This window comes from Aphelocoma coerulescens, chromosome 1 (assembly GCF_041296385.1).
Source record: "Aphelocoma coerulescens isolate FSJ_1873_10779 chromosome 1, UR_Acoe_1.0, whole genome shotgun sequence".
NCBI lineage: Eukaryota > Metazoa > Chordata > Aves > Passeriformes > Corvidae > Aphelocoma > Aphelocoma coerulescens.
In genome coordinates this window covers 94,329,731-94,346,722 of record NC_091013.1, presented here as the reverse complement: position 1 = coordinate 94,346,722, position 16,992 = coordinate 94,329,731, and the positions used below count along the sequence as shown (strand labels likewise).

At 40.2% G+C, this 16,992-nt stretch overlaps 1 protein-coding gene across 3 annotated transcripts; it reads left to right on the top strand.

Moving 5' to 3' along the window:
* Positions 1 to 709: 709 nt before the first annotated feature.
* On the top strand, positions 710 to 16,097 carry CD86 (CD86 molecule). Of its 3 annotated transcripts, none has more exons than XM_069031523.1 (6): positions 710 to 768; positions 5,512 to 5,561; positions 6,858 to 7,199; positions 11,236 to 11,547; positions 13,595 to 13,735; positions 14,531 to 16,097. In XM_069031523.1, the coding sequence occupies exons 2-6, from the start codon at positions 5,516 to 5,518 to the stop codon at positions 14,548 to 14,550; spliced, it is 861 nt and encodes a 286-aa protein (XP_068887624.1). In that variant the 5' UTR covers positions 710 to 768; positions 5,512 to 5,515; the 3' UTR covers positions 14,551 to 16,097. The 3 variants fall into 3 exon arrangements, with proteins under 3 accessions (XP_068887624.1, XP_068887614.1, XP_068887633.1); XM_069031513.1 differs by lacking the exon at positions 710 to 768 and adding an exon at positions 5,174 to 5,392; XM_069031532.1 differs by lacking the exon at positions 710 to 768 and adding an exon at positions 5,174 to 5,392 and having other exon boundaries at positions 14,033 to 16,097.
* Positions 16,098 to 16,992: the final 895 nt, after the last annotated feature.

Here is a 16,992-nt window from a genome sequence, read left to right as displayed (position 1 = left end):
GTATACAGCGCACACCTTGACACCAAAGGTGCCCTGCAAACTGCTATTTGAAGTTATGTTTGTACTGCATTGTGTAGCCATGCAGGCATGTGTAGCCATTTCCAGGCAAAATGTCCTGCACAGAGATAGGAGGCTTGGAAGAGGGACAACCTGGGAATGGGCATTTAAATTCCCTCTTCTGTACAGTGACTCTTGAAGAGTCCCCAGCAATTGACTGGTCTGTTAGTCAGCAGTCACCTCTAAATTGTGACCTGTGCAGGAACAGGGGTGTGCTCCTTCTCTGTTTCACTGCAAAGTCAAACAGGCTGCTGTGATTTGGTGAGAAGTGAACCCATCAACTGCTACTTCCCAGCTGACAAGTTTGCTTTACTAGCTTTGATGCAAGTGTGTGGGCTGGAAAAGGAGGACAGACGTCACCTATGGTGCCTATGATGCAGAAGTGGTTCAACCAGCTTGCCAATTCTGTGGCTAGGCCTGGCTTAAAGTGTGGAAAAATATGTCAGCCTGACCTATCCTTTAGGTGGAACTCAAACACCACAGCTAATCCAAACGAATATCTAATTCTGGTTTGATGACGTTCTTCCCCTCTGAATTTCCCCTGCAGTTTCACTTGCAGGGAGAACACGTTTGTATCCTATGATTTGTGCAGTGGGACTCTGTATCCTTAGGCAGCTGCTGTGCTCTCTTTCAGAGATACCTGCCCCTAGTTGTGGATGAAGGATTCTGCTTGCAGAGGCAGTGGAATGCTCCATGATCTCTGGACCAAAGGTATTATTTAAATAATTGGTGTTTTTTACTTGTTATTAAAAGAGGAGTTTCTATATGTTAGAGCAAAATGATCCCAGAATCATAGCGAAAGTCATGGTTCTCCTGAAGATTTAGATATAATAAAATGATGTTGCAGAGTGAGAAGGGATACAAAATGCATTGAGAAATAAAAAATTAGGACGGCAGAGGCTTGGGTTTTCTTCATGTAATAACAAAATAATTAAACAGAAGCCCAGAATTTTTAAATGTAACTTGGAGTAAAATATTGTTATAAAAGAATGAACAATAGAAAAAGTTTTGCAATTGATTAAAACAGTGACACTTTTCTGACTGGGGAAGCACATAGGAAACACAAGTTGCCTGAGTAATGTATGTTTTTAAAATATGTTCCTTGTTGGATAGTTATACGGTTGTATGGCTTACTATTAGGGTGGAGGGCATCATAGAATCCTCTGAACTTGCCATGTTAAGGAAATTTTCTTAATGTGTGATTTCCTTTCATAAAACTTGTGCAAATCAACCTGTATTTACAACATGAGAGAAGCCTTGTAAATGCATTTTTAGGATAATTTAATTTACAAGCCCCTGGGATAGCTTCCAGGTCAGCAATGGAAAGTCTTTGTCACAGATGTCCTGCCTCCAGGAGGCTCACAGCACTGCTCATGGAGCTGCTTGGTGTTGCATAGGGTGGAAATTTCAGAAAAATTCCCCATGCTAGAAAAATAAAAAGAGTAATTTACTAGTTCAGTGTTTAGTTTTGTTTTGAGTTCAACATGGGGCAGGAGAGTCTTCCCATAGAATATGTGTTGTAAGAAAACAAGATAATTACCTGTGAGAATATGCAAGAAAAGAACATTTTGGAAGGAACTTAAGGGTAAGGAAGGAACTTAGGATTCAAACAGCACAGATGTGAAAGTGTCTTTCAAAAGATAATGACTATATCCAAAACTGAAAACACCAAAAAAGAGAGTAAATGAAAATACAGGCAAGCGTACCTGATACAAAGCTCTTGTTTCCTCCAAGACCTTCATGCTTCGCTGTGCCTGTTGGGGTTTTACATGCTGTTTTCACATGCTGGATTGGGAGGAACATGAGACAGAAAGCCAATCCCAAAATAAGTCACACAGGGCTTTCTGGCAATTGCCCTCAAAAGTAAAGGGAGTGAAGTTGCCTCTTTTTCCCAAATATTGATGTCAGAGTTTTTGCCATCCAGAGGGATCTGGACATGCTTGAGAGGTGGGTCAGTGCAAACATCATGAAGTTCAACAAAGCAAAGGGCAAGGTCCTACACCTGGGTTGTGGCAATCCCAGGGACACAAATAGGTTGGGCAGAGAAGTGATTAAGAGCAGCCCTGTGGAGAAGGACTTGGGCATGATGGTTGATGAAAAACTCAGCATGAGCAGGAAGTGTGCACTCACAGTCCAGAAAGCCAACCCTACCCTGGGCTGTATCTAAAGCAGCATGGCCAGCAGACTGAAGGAGGTGATTCTCCCCCTCTACTCTCCTCTTCTCTCGTGAAACCCCACCTGGAGTGCTGCATACAGTTCTGGTGCCCCCAATATAAGAAGGACAAGGAACTCTTGGAGCAAGTCCAGAGGAAGGCCACTAAGTTGGTAAGAGGACTGGAGCCCCTCCCATAGCAACCTCCCAGTATCTGAAGGGGGCTGCAGGAAAGAGAGAGGGATCCTTCATCAGGAACTGTAGTGATAGGAAAAGAAGGAATGCATACAAATTGCAAGGGGAGAAATTTAGGCTGGGTATTAGGACGAAATTATTTACTGTGAGGGTGGTGAGGCACTGGAATATGTTGCCCAGAGAAGTTGTGGCTGTCCCAACCCTGACAGTGTTCAAAGACAGATTGGATGAGCTTGGAACAACCCAACCCAGTGGGAGATGTTCCTGCCCATGTCAGGGGGCACTGGGACTAGGTGATCTCTGAGGTTCCTTCCAACCCCTAACATTCTATGATTTTATGATTCAGGGCAGGAATCCCCCTGTACTGAGCCAAGTGGGAACTGCCTCATGAGTTTTCTCAGACTGGTTTGGGCCAAACCAAAGCCGTCATGAATCAGGCCTGTAAAGTGCATGTGCTCATATGGTTTCTTCTCCTTTCAGTGATTGCACTGCAGAGATAGTAAATAAAGGATTGAGGGTGACTCCTGACTGCGTACTGACATAATCTCAATTAATATACTGCTCCATTTTCATCTCTGACATCCACACCTGATTTGTAATTGTGAGTCATGGAAACACCTCCAGGAATGGCTGAAAAGCTCCAAAAGAGAAAAAAGATACACCATATATGCTAGCTTTATTTAGCAAGGGAAAATGTTTACCTCTCCATGGACCGACCTCACATTATTCTGGATGTCAGAGATAATTTTAAAGCCTTGGGTCTTCAAACCACTCCCATCTCATGAGTTTTCACTGGCACTGTGAAAAAGTGCCACTTCCACAGATGGATACACTCAGCCTGTGAACAGCAAAACTGCACATCCACACACAGACCCACAATGTCTATCTTTCCTCTCTTACCCAGCCCACTTTGACTGCTGGTCAGTTCTGGGACCCAAGAATTTCAATGGCCTGCAGATATTAAGAGAGAATTGAACAAAAAATCTGTATTGAATATGCCAAAGGAATGGTGTAAGTAGCGCACAGTGATACTGTGTAATTCCCCTTCCTCTCTTCAGTCTTCTGGACACTGGCTCCAAGGATTTGCATTTGCTGGTTAAAGGCATTTATAAAAAAGGGGAAGAAAAGCTGCTCGCAGCACTGAAGTTGTAGCGGCCCAATTAATGATTCAGCAATTCCCTATAAAGCAGCTTGCATGAAGGAAGCAGCTTGTCACACTCACACTCAGTGACAAGCAATTCCCCTCCACAGGGAAGGTGGGGGTATACCCCTCTGCAGACTCACGGGATCCTTCCTCATGCCAGCACCCCCAGCAAAACGCCTTCTCCTGGAAGACAGCAGCCAGGAAAACGTGTTGGAATTTGAACACTTCTGTCCTCACAGCTCCAAATCCAAACCATAAAGAAAGGCAAGCGGCTTTATTTGGTATTCTTGCTTGGGTTTTTTCTCTCTCACTCTCATTTTAAGTTCTGGTTTTGGTTTTTGCTTCTGTGAGACAGTCATTGCAAAACATGCCTAGCTATAGCAGTACACTCTCTCCATTTATGTCAGTAGTTGCTAAATTGCTTTAATTTCTCCTCTTACACACCTGCACAGAATCCAAGAAAATAGAGCTATCCTTTATTTTTCACTTGACTGAAAGCCAAAATTCTTATTTATAGGATGGAAATATGACTGCTGAAAAGTAGTTTCTGTAGTTTTCAGTGGCTTGGCACAGGCATTAGGCAGTCAGTTGTCTGGTTTAGTTCAGTGGGGCCCAGCCTGGGAGGAAAACCCCTTGATAAAAGTTTACCATGCAGTTGGGTGGCTGGAGCAGAAAAAGAATGACCTCTGTCTATGACAACAGATTCTGCATGAGCCCTCCCTCCCCTTGCTCCTCTTCTGCTGTGACAGGTGGATCAAAAGAAAATTATCTATATCCTCCAAGCCACGTGGACTTATTTCTCCCCTTTCCTAAGAGAAGGCAGGATGAAATTGGAAAAAATATTATTGTACATTACATTACACTCACAAAACTTGTCAGTGGACTGAGTGGAATTCTGTATTAAACAGAAGAAGAGACCAGAGACCTGGGGTAAAGACCCAAGTGTAATAGCCTAAAATAAAACACAACAAAAAGTGGGAAGCCGTCCATCAGGAAAGTGTACTACCAGTGAGTACAGCAGAAAGCATCTCACTGGTTTTAAGTATGAGAGCTGGGGAGTCTAACATCTGCTCCTGCAAAAAAGGTTTCTTTGGAGCTGTTTAAAGGAGGAGAGCAAAGGACCTTGGCAAGGGTGTTATGGAGGCTCCTCCCAAATATATGGAAAAGGCACACAAAAACCACAAAGGTGCTGCTAAATGCAAAGCACCAAATGCAGAGCAGTCAGATGCAGGTGCTGCTCTCAGGGTGCACAGGAATGACGTTTGGCTGCTTACCAGGACTGTGGGCGCCCTTATACCACATGAACCCAAGCAGCCAGAGAGGTGTTTTGCTTATGAGAAGACATAGAGGTTTTTTCCTTGTTTTCTAAAGAGAAACTATATTTTTCTTGACCACTAACTATGTGCTGTTTAGCCTCTGCTCTTTAAATCATAAAGGATTTTCTACCTTATCCTTTGCTGTTGTTAAGGATAGGTTCCTGTCACAAAACTGAAGGTCACACACTTCATTGCTTCTGGTAGCTGACATCACTGAGCCGTCTCCCCCACCTCCTCCTTCTGCGTCACACTCTCCTCCCCCTCTACTTTCAATTCTCCATCTTCTTCCCCACACTGCCAGGCCAAGCATGCTCCCCATTCCTCTTTCCTCCACTCTAGGCGTTTTGGGTACTTGTCTTGCCCTTTGGACCCCAGAGACTCTGTGTTCCTCCCATGGCATACACAGTTTGCAGTAATTTTGCACCACATCAACTTCTCTGTAAACCAGAGATCTGCCATGGCATGCTAGTTGTGGTTGCTAAAGGCTGGGAAACACATAGAAGTCCTTGCACCGGTCTATGGAAAAAGGTGAGATTAACTTTCTCAATACTCTCTCTCTTGCTAAAACTTCTTTTTTTACCACTTCTTTGGGAGTACTGGAGTGTTTTCAACCTCTAACATATTTCTTTCTTTCCTCCTTCTTACAGTGTCATGGAGGTCTGCATATTCTTCCTTTGTGCTATGATACTCCTCCCAGGTAAAAGGCACATTTTTAATTGTTAAAACTGTTTTGATTGTTTGTGTCCAGCTATGTGATACTTTCTCATGAGCTTCTACTAAGAAGCTCATTCATTAGTAGTAATTAATCACTTCCATTGCACAATCAAGGTCATACAGCCTATGTGACATGTATTTAAATTGTGTGCAGGGACGCTGTAAAATATATATAGTAAGTACTTTCTCTCTTCAACTTTATATCTTTACATTGCACTTATTTTATGATGCTCTTAAATTCTCAATTTAAATCTGTCTTTAAAATGTGTGTGTATCACCTGTGTGTATTATAGAGAAGAGCAGTACTAAACTGCACACTGGCAGTTTGTTTTGGGACAACTGGAGTTTGAGACACCCGCAGAGATCACTTTGCAGTCTGGTGCTCTGGAAGACCAGTCAAAACTTTGCACCAGGAGAGAGACTGTAAATCTTCTCCTCCTTTTGAACACAGCAAAGATGTTTGTATCTTCTGGGACAGAGGGCTGCACTTCTCATTCCAAGAAAAGACAGACCTCCCAGACCAGCACTCATAATAATGGACACATGCATGGGTGAAAGCAGGAGAAAAATCATCCCTTGTGTAGTGCAGTTCATCCTTTCTTTGCATGAAGGCATAATTGTGTTTATTGACCATTTCTGTTAACAAGATCAGCAACAGAACAGTTAAATCTGACATTTACTCTGTCATTAAATTCTAGATTAATTACAGAACAGTTAAATCTGACATTTAATTTGTCATTAAACTTTAGATTAATTCTTCATTGACACTGAAAATGTTCACCTGCTTCTGACCTTCTGGTCATGCATTCCCTAGACACATTTACCACACAGTGTGTACTTCACAGTTTCTTCAAAACTTTAATACTGTGTTATTTTCTTAGGAGAATTAACTCAACTTTTTAAACAGAAATTGTACAACTATCTCCTTTGTGACAGAATCTCATTACACTCAGGATGCTGCAAGCAAGAATTGTTTGCATCTTTGGCCTGCAGATGAGTCTTCTAAAATATAGATGCTCATGATCTCTGTGTGGTAGGCCTTCTAAGTAGGAAAGTAAAATATAGGAAGAAAAATAAGAAACTGTTTTATGACCTGAACTCCACAAGACTAAGTCAGTTTGAACAACTATGTGTCCTGTCATACCTAGTGGGAGAATTTGTGTCTAAATACTGGTGTTTTTATTTCCACTGTTGTTAAGTGTTGGGTCTCTTAGTGCAACTTGGTGTTCTTTTGTAGCTGGTGGAAATCTTAATTTCTCTTTCTCTCTCTCTGTCTAAGGTATTGCTGCCAGTGTGCATCCAGTGAAGGCATTTCTCCATCACACTGTACACCTATCCTGCTATTTTCCAAACCCTCAGAAAATTAACATAGAGAATTTAATAATTTTTTGGCAAAAAGACACTAATAAAGTGGTGCACGAAGTATATTATGGCCAAGAAAAACATGAGAACCTTAGTCCTGAATATATAAACCGCACCAAGGTGGACACGGGCAAATGGACCTTGCAGTTGTTCAATGCAGGAGTTGAGGACGAGGGACGCTATCAGTGTATTATTATGCAAAAAGTAACTGAACAAACAGAGGTCATACACAAATCTGAGTGCTCACTGCACATCATTGGTAAGTAATCTCTTCCAATTGCCATTTGGTCTGTGGGATTCGCTGTGATTTTGTTCAGTCCAGAAAGATGGCTCCTGTCTCCAAGCCCCTGAAAATGTACTTGCTCTGGAGCAGAATTGCTAAAGATGGATAAGAGACTTGCCTCTTGCAAGTTTTATGGCTTTTAGGACTCTGGAAAATAAGCTTGTCTATTTGCATCTGACAAGCTATCTTCTATCAAAAGTAGCAGTAGTTATCAACATTGGTGGCAAATTAGAATTGAAACATAGCAAGATCTCTGCAAACACCCAGCTGTTTTATGATCATATAAATCACAGGGAAAATAAAGAAAATATCAGCTCACATGGGGGAGCAGAAATTTGTATGTTCAGTTAAAGGAAAGCAGAAAATATCTCTGAAGAAAAAATGCATACATACATTGATGAGATTCAACCTGATGTTTTGCATCAGAGAATTTTCTGTAATCAGAGCAAAAGGCAGTAAATCTTTTAACAGGGAAATGGAAGTGAAACACCAATCTTTTCTTCACATTTTCTAATATTTTTAGTGATACCTAATATATAATCCTAATGTTTCTCTATTTTAAACTATTCTGTTAGTAACCTTTATCCATATGCCTGTGTTCTAGTGTTATCCATATTCCACTGTCCTAGTGTTAGTCATTAATAACAACAGCGTCTAACTTGCACTGGTGTTTTCAGGATTCAGCATACTGCTTTAAAAGAGAACAGGCCAAGCATGACAGCAGCCAAAAACAGAGTACCAGGACAATTGACCCTATTTAGCCTTTGTACTACTAGCAAGTGTTTCCTTGATCCACACATAAAAAACCTAGATTGTTAATTTTGATTCTCCCAAGATCTACTGGAAAAGCATTTTTAGTGAAGTTTTGGAACTCAGAAACTCATAATGTGCACTCAATCTGAAGGCCCCCAATTTAAGAAGATGTGTTGCATCAACTCTCAGTTAATTCAAACGAAGTTGAATCAGTTATCAGCTTAGCCAACATCTGAGCAACATGTTACAGATGTCTCACACTTAGGACTAAAAGTGTCCTACACCTTTTAAGGTTTAGCTTAGGAAGACTATTTTAACAATATGCTGGTGTCTTCCTTCCAAATTACTCTCTGTTCAATAAACTCCCAAAGGAAGGAACAGTATAAAACTATAATAAAAAAAAAAAACCTTCAAAATAATTAGATGAAAAATACAAATATTGAAATGCACCTGTGCTTACATGCTGCTTCTTAATTAGAATCTCATATCATACATGGAGGGATTTTTGTAGTTTGGCATGTCACACTTAAAATGGGCATAAGAACGATTGAGTGCTGTACAGGAATGACAGGGCTGTCACACAAAGCTATCTACATCACTTGGTGGCTGAGCCCATTCAGAAATACTGCAGTACCTTTGAATACAATTTAAACATATTATTTTTATGTGTTACATAGGTACAATATATAGATAGCAGGAAGCTGTGTCAGGGGAGGTTTAGGCTGGATATCAGGAAAAGGTTCTTTACCCAGGGGGTGGGTGATCAGGTGCTGACAGGTTCCCCAGGGAAGTGGTCACAGCACCAAGCCTGACAGAGTTCAAGAAGGGTTTGGACAACACTCCGAGGCACATGGTGTGACTCTTGGGGTGTCCTGTGCGGGGCCAGGGGTTGGACTTGATGATCTTTGTCAGTGCCTTCCAACTCAAGAGATTCTAGGATTGTATATGTAGCTTAGATGTATTTCATACAGCCACGATGACTTTTATAATAACAACGGACTCAGATCCTTCTCCAGAAAAAAAGGAAAGGTTTCACAGTGGAAAACTTTGGCTCTTAAAAATGCAAGGTAGAGACCATGGTGACAAGCAGCTTAACTGGAAAATCTGCTGTTGTGTCTTGTCTACAGTGCTTCTAGATAGATCAATAAGGGAAGAAGTTGAGACTAGGGAAACTGTTTCAAAATATGCACTACTCAAAGTGTTGAGACTGAAATGATGTCACAAGAGAGACTTACAGTTGCTCATTTTAAAGGGGATGTTGAAAAACTGAAAGGTGTGGAAAAAGCTCTAGTAGAGTTATCCGAAGGCTGGAAAAAAGTCCAACTAGAAACATTAAAACAACAATCTGATTACCTTACAACACAGAATAATGAGAAGAGTTTTGTTTCCATAATGTGAGAACCTGAATACATGTAAAATCCTGGATATTAAAAAAAAAAAATTAAAGGCTAATTAATTCATTCAGTGACAGTCAGTGTCTGGAAGGAAGTAAGGCAAATGGTCACTTAAGAAAATAGAACAAAAGCAAAGTGTTTAAGCCATTGAGAAAAATATTAAAGTCTTGATGGATCTGCTGTCTCTTGAGGTATTTAATCTAATACCAAAGCTTTTTTGGAAGATGTTTTAAATACAAAAGACTTCCTGAATTTTTTTTTCTGTTAACAAACACAAAACTCATATATGTAGTCCACACCCTGCATGCAGCCAACATCACTTTCCAGTAAATTGAGGTTCCAGAAGCTATAAAAGAGAAGTCCAGGGTATATGCCACTATTTCCACTTGCTTACTGTCAATGAAATTGAAGCCCTTCAATCACTTGGATGTTGTGGCAAATTTCATAGTCATGGATTACGTTCCTGCCATTCCTATAAAATACCAAGGAGAGAATAAATACTCCAGATCAGAAGTCGACAGCAGTCAGCTAAGCAAGTCAGACCTTGAGAAGAAAGGAAGCTTGAGCTTTCCAGAGGGACAACTTAACTAAATTTTGGGGTATAAAAAAGGGGGGGGGCTTTTTCCATTTTGAATTCATATCCATGGACGCTCCTGGGGGGATTTAACTGACTAAGCTAAATCCTATTCATTGTGTGCTAGGATAGAGAAAATAAAAGCAACATCATGTTTCTTCATTCATCCATATTAAGAATTCTCTAGGGCAAGGATTAGATCCTGGATCCAACACATTGAGTGTGTGTGCAGAAGAGTGAGACCCTCTTAAGACTCATATTTTTCTAAGAACCCTTTTTCCCTTCTCCAGTATTTCTCCGTATTTTCTTTAGTCCTATTGGCCCTAAAATAATGAAGCATTTTCAATTAAATCTTCAATCTATTTCTTGGGATTTGTTTCTGATTTTTTTGGGAGGTTGTTGGGCTTTTTTTTTAGCTTGCTGTATGCCAACTTGTAGTCACTATTATGTCTACATTCTCTCTTTCTCCTTTTCCATTATAGTCAACTATTTTTACTATGAACCTCTAACCAAACAAATCCTGGTTGAGAATATCTAGATTATTTAAGAGAGAGTATTGGTTAAAAGCATCCATTTATCATTCATATTTTATGTTTAAATAGTTCTTCTCAATCCTGTTTTGCTATTTCTTGCCTGGAAAACTTGGCTTTTTAAAGCAACAGGTGTGTTTTTCATTGATTGTGGTAAGTACCCAAGTGACACAAAATAAAAAACCCTTATTCTATAGTCATTTCCATTAAAAAAGCTAAGCTAAGGGAACCCTACTACAAAGTGATGATGAATTATATGCTGCAAAATGTTTACTTACAATACTGACAGACACCAGGGATATTTCTGCTTAAGACAGCACTTCACTTTGAATTTATCCCATCTGAATTCTCTTAGATGATTTCTTTCTTTACATTTCACAGTTAGAAATTTGTGGTTTTCCCCTTACCCATTCAGGAGGCCAAAGGTAGGGAGCACTGTAGTCCCTTCCCATCTTCTGCTTAAGCCCTTATCTGTAACCAGGCCAGGTTTCATGATTAATGAATCTTAAAGAGGTGGGAGAGACAGAGGCCCATTGTCTGGCTGGTCAGACTTGCATCCTTGAAACACCCTGATGACAAGAATCAGCAAGTCTACATATACACCAAAAAAATGCCATAAAAATCCCTTCTTGGAATGCCCATTGTCTTCCTGAAGAAAACTATTTAGATTTGTTTCTGCCTGTAAATCTTAAATAACTGGCAGGGATTGTCACAAATGTGGTGTGGCTGGCTAATGATGCTTTGTCTTTGGTCTATTTCAGCCAACTATAGTCAACCTGAGATAGCAGAACTGCACTCCAGGGAACTAAAGCCCAATGGATACTTGAATCTTTCCTGTTCTTCCAGTGGAGGTTATCCAGAGCCCAAGGAGATGACTTGGCTGATTTCACAAGAGAACATAACACACAGCACTATGGCTCACATGGATGTCTCACAGGATGCTGTGACAAAGCTGTACAATGTTACCAGCAAGCTGAATATCCCAGTTCCTACAAAGAGCCGCACTAATATCAGCTGCTTGCTTCACCTTAGGGAGCAGCTGGGAAGCCTTGTCTCTGTCCCACTAGGCATAGGTGAGTCTCCATTCTCCCATTCCCATTTCTGCATGGGTAGAAGCAGGATGTACTGCCACACAGCTGATCACAGACAGCAGCATGGTCAAGGCAGAGAATAAACTCAAAGTAGTAGTAGAAGTTGGTTACAAGGGTTGTATGTTCTCCATCGTGTTCACCACTGAACTTCCTCTCTTTTCCACATGGGGAATCTCATTACAGCAAGGAAAGGGCACAGAGAAGGAATTGCTACACAATCCAGAACACGGCCCTACTGATGCCCTCCCCAGAAGATGCTGCAGTAGCAACAAAGCAACCTAGGAGTCTGGATCAGGCAGCAACCAGTCTCTGGAGGAGACAGCTGTTGGGAGAGGTTGTCCCTTCACAGAATCAGAGAACTGTTGAGGTTGGAAGATGTATCTGGAGATGATCTAGTTCAATCACTCTGCTCAAAGTAGGGTCAATAGGTAGCACAGTTGAATTTTAAACACCTCCCAGGATAAAGACTCCACAACCTCTCTCAGCAAACTGTTCCAGAGTTTGACTACCCTGATAGTAAAAAAGAGGTCTTTTGCTGGTTTAAAGTGCTTGAGCTGCTATTCTTAATCATTCCATAGAAAGAGGCCAAAGGCTAAACAGAAGAGTCCCTTGGACCATATTTAATTCACAAACTTCCAAATAGATTGTGCTGAGTTTAAGCGTAAGCACCACGAAACTTGGACTAGTATTAGAAGCCTTCCTGGTGGTTTTCATAATGTTTGGCAGAATGAAGTGAACATTCCAAAATGACTATTGGGGATTTTTATTCTCTGAGATTGTGTCTTTTTTCAGACACCTCTTGCAAGAAGAAGCTGGGGACATGAGTTCCATTATGACTTTACTGCCGGATTATCTCAAGGTTCCACATGGCTGATCCTTTATTTAAACTAAAGCAGTATTTTATTTATCTTCTGGACCAGGAAAACTTCTTTTGACATGTTTTTATTTGTAAGCTATGGCATAAGAACATCAAATTAAAGACAATTCCCACTTTGGTCATAAGTTCATTTGGCTTGCACATGTCTCTTTTAGACAATGCTGAAGATGGAGAGCTGTGCTTCAATTAACAGGAACAAGAAGCCAAGAGGGAATGGTAGCATTGCAGGAAAGCCTACCAGGGTAGTATAAGCATGCACCTTACTACTGCAGATATAGAAGAAATTTGCCACTTGTTCTGAAAAAGTTCCACCGTGCAGTTTCCTTAATACGAATTTAGCTAAAGGGTTAAGTTATCAATGCCAGATATGGCAAACTGCCTCTAATGTCTTTGCACTCTAGGACTTTTAAATACTATTAAAATACAATCCAGAAATCTCCTTATATTTGTTCAGCTCTGCACATTGCTCATGAGTGTTGAAATGGCTGTATTAGCCATAATGCTGTATCCTCCTCTTCCCTCTTCAATTCTTCTCTCCTCCCTGGCTTTATGAAAATAGATACCTGACAAGCAGTGATAATGAGTAAGAAAACAGAAACTCCACATAAACATAAGCTTTGTTTGGCAATAACTGAAGCTGTATCAGCTGCTAATCCTGCCAACCAAAACCTCAAAAACACAAAAACCAGAAATAGAGGGGAAGTCCTTTGAATTCCCTGCTACTTTCACATCCCTTACAGCATTTCATTAGGCTTTGACCATCATTTCCAACACATACCAAGTAGTTACATGTTCCAGGTTTTTCAAACTTGCATGGTAGTACAGAACAGCATTAGCACAGTAGCTGCCTTGTGGGCTCTTGTATGAATTAAATTGCAGATCCTTCACATGTTACCCAAACCTCAGAAAGAGTGCTTGGCTTTAACTGCTGTTGAAGTGACCATTGAGACCAGGTAGTTTCACTAGTTATTGGAAATGAAAATAAAACAATGTGGATAGTGATTTACTGACTATTAAAGCACTGTAAAAGCAAAGGATGCTGAGGGCCTTAACCTAAACTTCTAATTCATGTAACTTTGGGATAGAGTGTTTAAAGTAATTGTCACAAAATTAAATCTTTCCTGTGTGTATCTTCTCTGTTTTCTTATTCAGAGATACATGAGAAAGAAATGGAGCAAGCAAAGATAAATTTCTTTGGCCCACTTATAGCTGGGGTTGTACTGATCATTTCTGCACTTCTTCTGGGTTTTGTGATATTAAAGAAGAACAGAAATATCTTGTCTACCAACCAGAGTAAGTTACTACTTGTCATTCAGCTCTACCATCCCTCAACTCACAGGCTTTACCCTTTGTAATCATCTCTTTACCTACTCTCCAGCTGCTGACAGAAAGTTAGGTTTCAGGTTGGACTTAAGCTAAACTTCCCAGGGCAATTTAGTTCCTGTAACAACTTAGTCCATCCTGCAGGAAGTCAAAGCATCTTTCTTCTTTCTCATCCTGGAATCCACTTCTCCCTCTTTTTTGTGCTCTGTGAGACTGCCATGGCACCAGCTTACCATCTTTTCCTGTGGTTTCATCCTTTTTTTCCAGGTTTGGGATAGATTTGGCTCCTAAAATCATTGAACTACACTAATCCTTCTTGCCCATCACTACTTAAAAGGAAGGTGGAGCTGGGGGAGGGATGAGATGAACTTACATGAAGTGCATGGAAGGATCTCTGTCACGACAGAGTTGAACAGTCAAGGCATTGCTCCACCACAAGCTGCCCACACACTGGAGTGAAAGAATCACTTTGTACTGGGAAGAGATTTTGATCCTGGAATTTCATTTCTCTATTTTATTCCAAGACTAGCTCTCAGCAGTTCAGGGTTTATTCGGCACTGAATCATGTGGACATCAGAATCTATTCTTCCTTGTAGCAAGAGGGAAATGGATTTCTCAGTCAGTCCTGTTTCCTCATACAGCCAAGGGTCCTGAGCCCCACCTTGTTCTTTTTTTCAAATTCTAAAATAACTGGACATTTACTATCAAGTCTTTTTCAGCTCCTATTTATCACATTTCTGTAAATCACATATTCATCTATTTTAGGTGTCAGTCTAGCAGTCTAGAAGCTATCCAGCTTGAAACTGAGGCCATCAGCCAGACTGCTGACTGGGAACCACCTCTGCACACAGCAAGGCATGAGGTCCTATGTTTTCAGAGGTTCTGCCAGAACAAGAATCCTCCCCAGATGCCCTACAGAACAACATGCAACCCTTTTGTGTGATGCCTGAAACCTACTGCCCAGTGTTCTCTGCTTTCATTTTTGGTCCAGAATGGTAGTAAATATGATGCTCTGCCTGTCTGCATGACTACCTTTTTGTTGTATCTTTTATTATGCACTGTGACCATGTAAAATCCTGAGAGTCAATGGAGAAAGCAGAGCTGCATGGGTTACAGAATGTCTCAGAAACAGAAAGAATTAAGCCACAATCTGTGAATCATAACCATCACTGCAAACACGACCTGAGGTAGGCTATTGCCCATAGAATAATAGAATCATAGAACCATGGAATCATAGAATGACTTGGGTTGGTAGGGACCTTAAAGGTCATCGAGTTTCAAACCTCCTGCCTAACCATGAGCCATAAATGCTTTTGGCAGAGCCACTGTGGCTTTGTACCAGTAACTTTTCTGTAAAGCTTCACATCAGAAAGAGGAACTTCAGGGCACTTCCCCACCTTCTGGGAAAAGTCATGCAATTCCTGTTAGGCATTTGAAACTAGAAATAATCTAAAGAAAATACTTGCTTTAAACATAATTTGTATTTATCTTAATTTTTTTTAAATACCATCTAAGCTTAATATGCCTGGACAGTTAGTACCTCCACACTTTGTTCCTCTGTATTCTGACTGAGAGCTGTAATAGTTGTTCAGGTGGATGCAGGGATGGAAAATGATAGTATGAGGTATCATTTGTATGTGTTTATATCTAACCATACAAAATTAGAACAAGCAGATAATGAAAAAATATTACATAAGTCATGTTCCTTTTTGGTTGACTATGTTCTCCCTTTCTAAATTTTACTTCAAACCTTGATGGTAGAGCAGTTCATACACTGTGGTATGTTCAGCCATAAGAAGCAGTTTTATCTTTCAGAAAAGATCCTTTGTTTCTCTCAAAATGTGTCAGTTCTCCAATCTTGAATGATCTCTGCACTTTATATTCTTCAACAGCACTGACATCTTTCAGGAGGAAGAATGCAGCAGAACTGAGACAAAATTCTTCTGAGGTCTTGATTTTGTTTGTAGATCTGACACTTTCAGAAAGAGCAGGGACATTATCATCATATTCTCAAGACAAATTTCAGCTCAGAGTTGCAGTCTGGGGACATAAATTCTCTACAGTTTCTTCTGGGTACAAATATTCTTTTCTGTTAAATGATGTTGTGAGTTGCTAGGTTTCACCTCAATTTTTACTCCGTTTTCAAGTGTGTGAGAGAAATGCATGTCCCTTTGAGTTAGATAAACTATTTGGGAGTCAGTTTATTAAGCTAGTACACTAACATTCAAAATATTTTCATTCAGATTAATATCATTCAAATGTTATTAGAAGTTAAATGTTTTAAATTTTTGTAAAAGTTTATACTTGCTAGCAAACTTATTTAATGATGGATTAAAACATACGTCTTTTTCTGTGTTGCTGTTTTTATTCTCCTTCCATTAAAGCATTGTGTTAGGGGATACCAACATTTAGTCTTCTCAGGGAGGAAACATTTCCAGAATTACTTCTTGGAAGCAAATTAATAAAAAAGGTATTGCTGCAATGACTGAGAATGGCACAACTGGAGGTTTCCTATGTTCATTCGTACATATATACATATGATATGTACATCAGCAGCTGTAACTAGTGGAAAAGGCAACATGGTGAATTAGGTTTATCCTTTGACAAGGCCCTTCCATCCTTAATTTGTTCCTAATTGGTGAAGTTGTTTGTTTTCTCCCTTGCCATCCCTCTACTTTAGGCTGCCAACCTCCTTCTATTAACTGCTCAATTTCTCTACCTCCTATATTCTTTCCCTTAAATCAAGTCTAATTCCTTCCTGCAGGTAAAGATTTAAGGGGAGAAAAGCAGATGGGCTTCAGGGAAAATCTTAATTTGTCTCTATGTGTTGAAACACATTAATCCTCTCTACTAGCAGGTGTAATGAGCACAGTAGTAAGGCATAGGAAAAGCCATGGCTGATGTGCTGGCATTTTTGTCCTCCATACATATGCATTCAGATTTCCAGGCTAGCTCCTCACACACTTAATTTCTGTCTTTGGCAGCTTTCAGTCAGTTAATGACTCCATCAACGTGGCAAGCAAATGAAAGAGTGTACACCCACTATGTGCCACAGCACGTAACAGCTTCACTCAAAAACACCATTCCTTTATTTTTAGGTGTAACATTATGAATTTCAGCAAATGTTAACAAAGAAATGGCAAAGGTGTGTCAAAGTAGTATCCAATGCCCTATCATAAAATTCTGTTATCAGACTTAGAGTTGTGATAGATTCCTCACTGATTAAC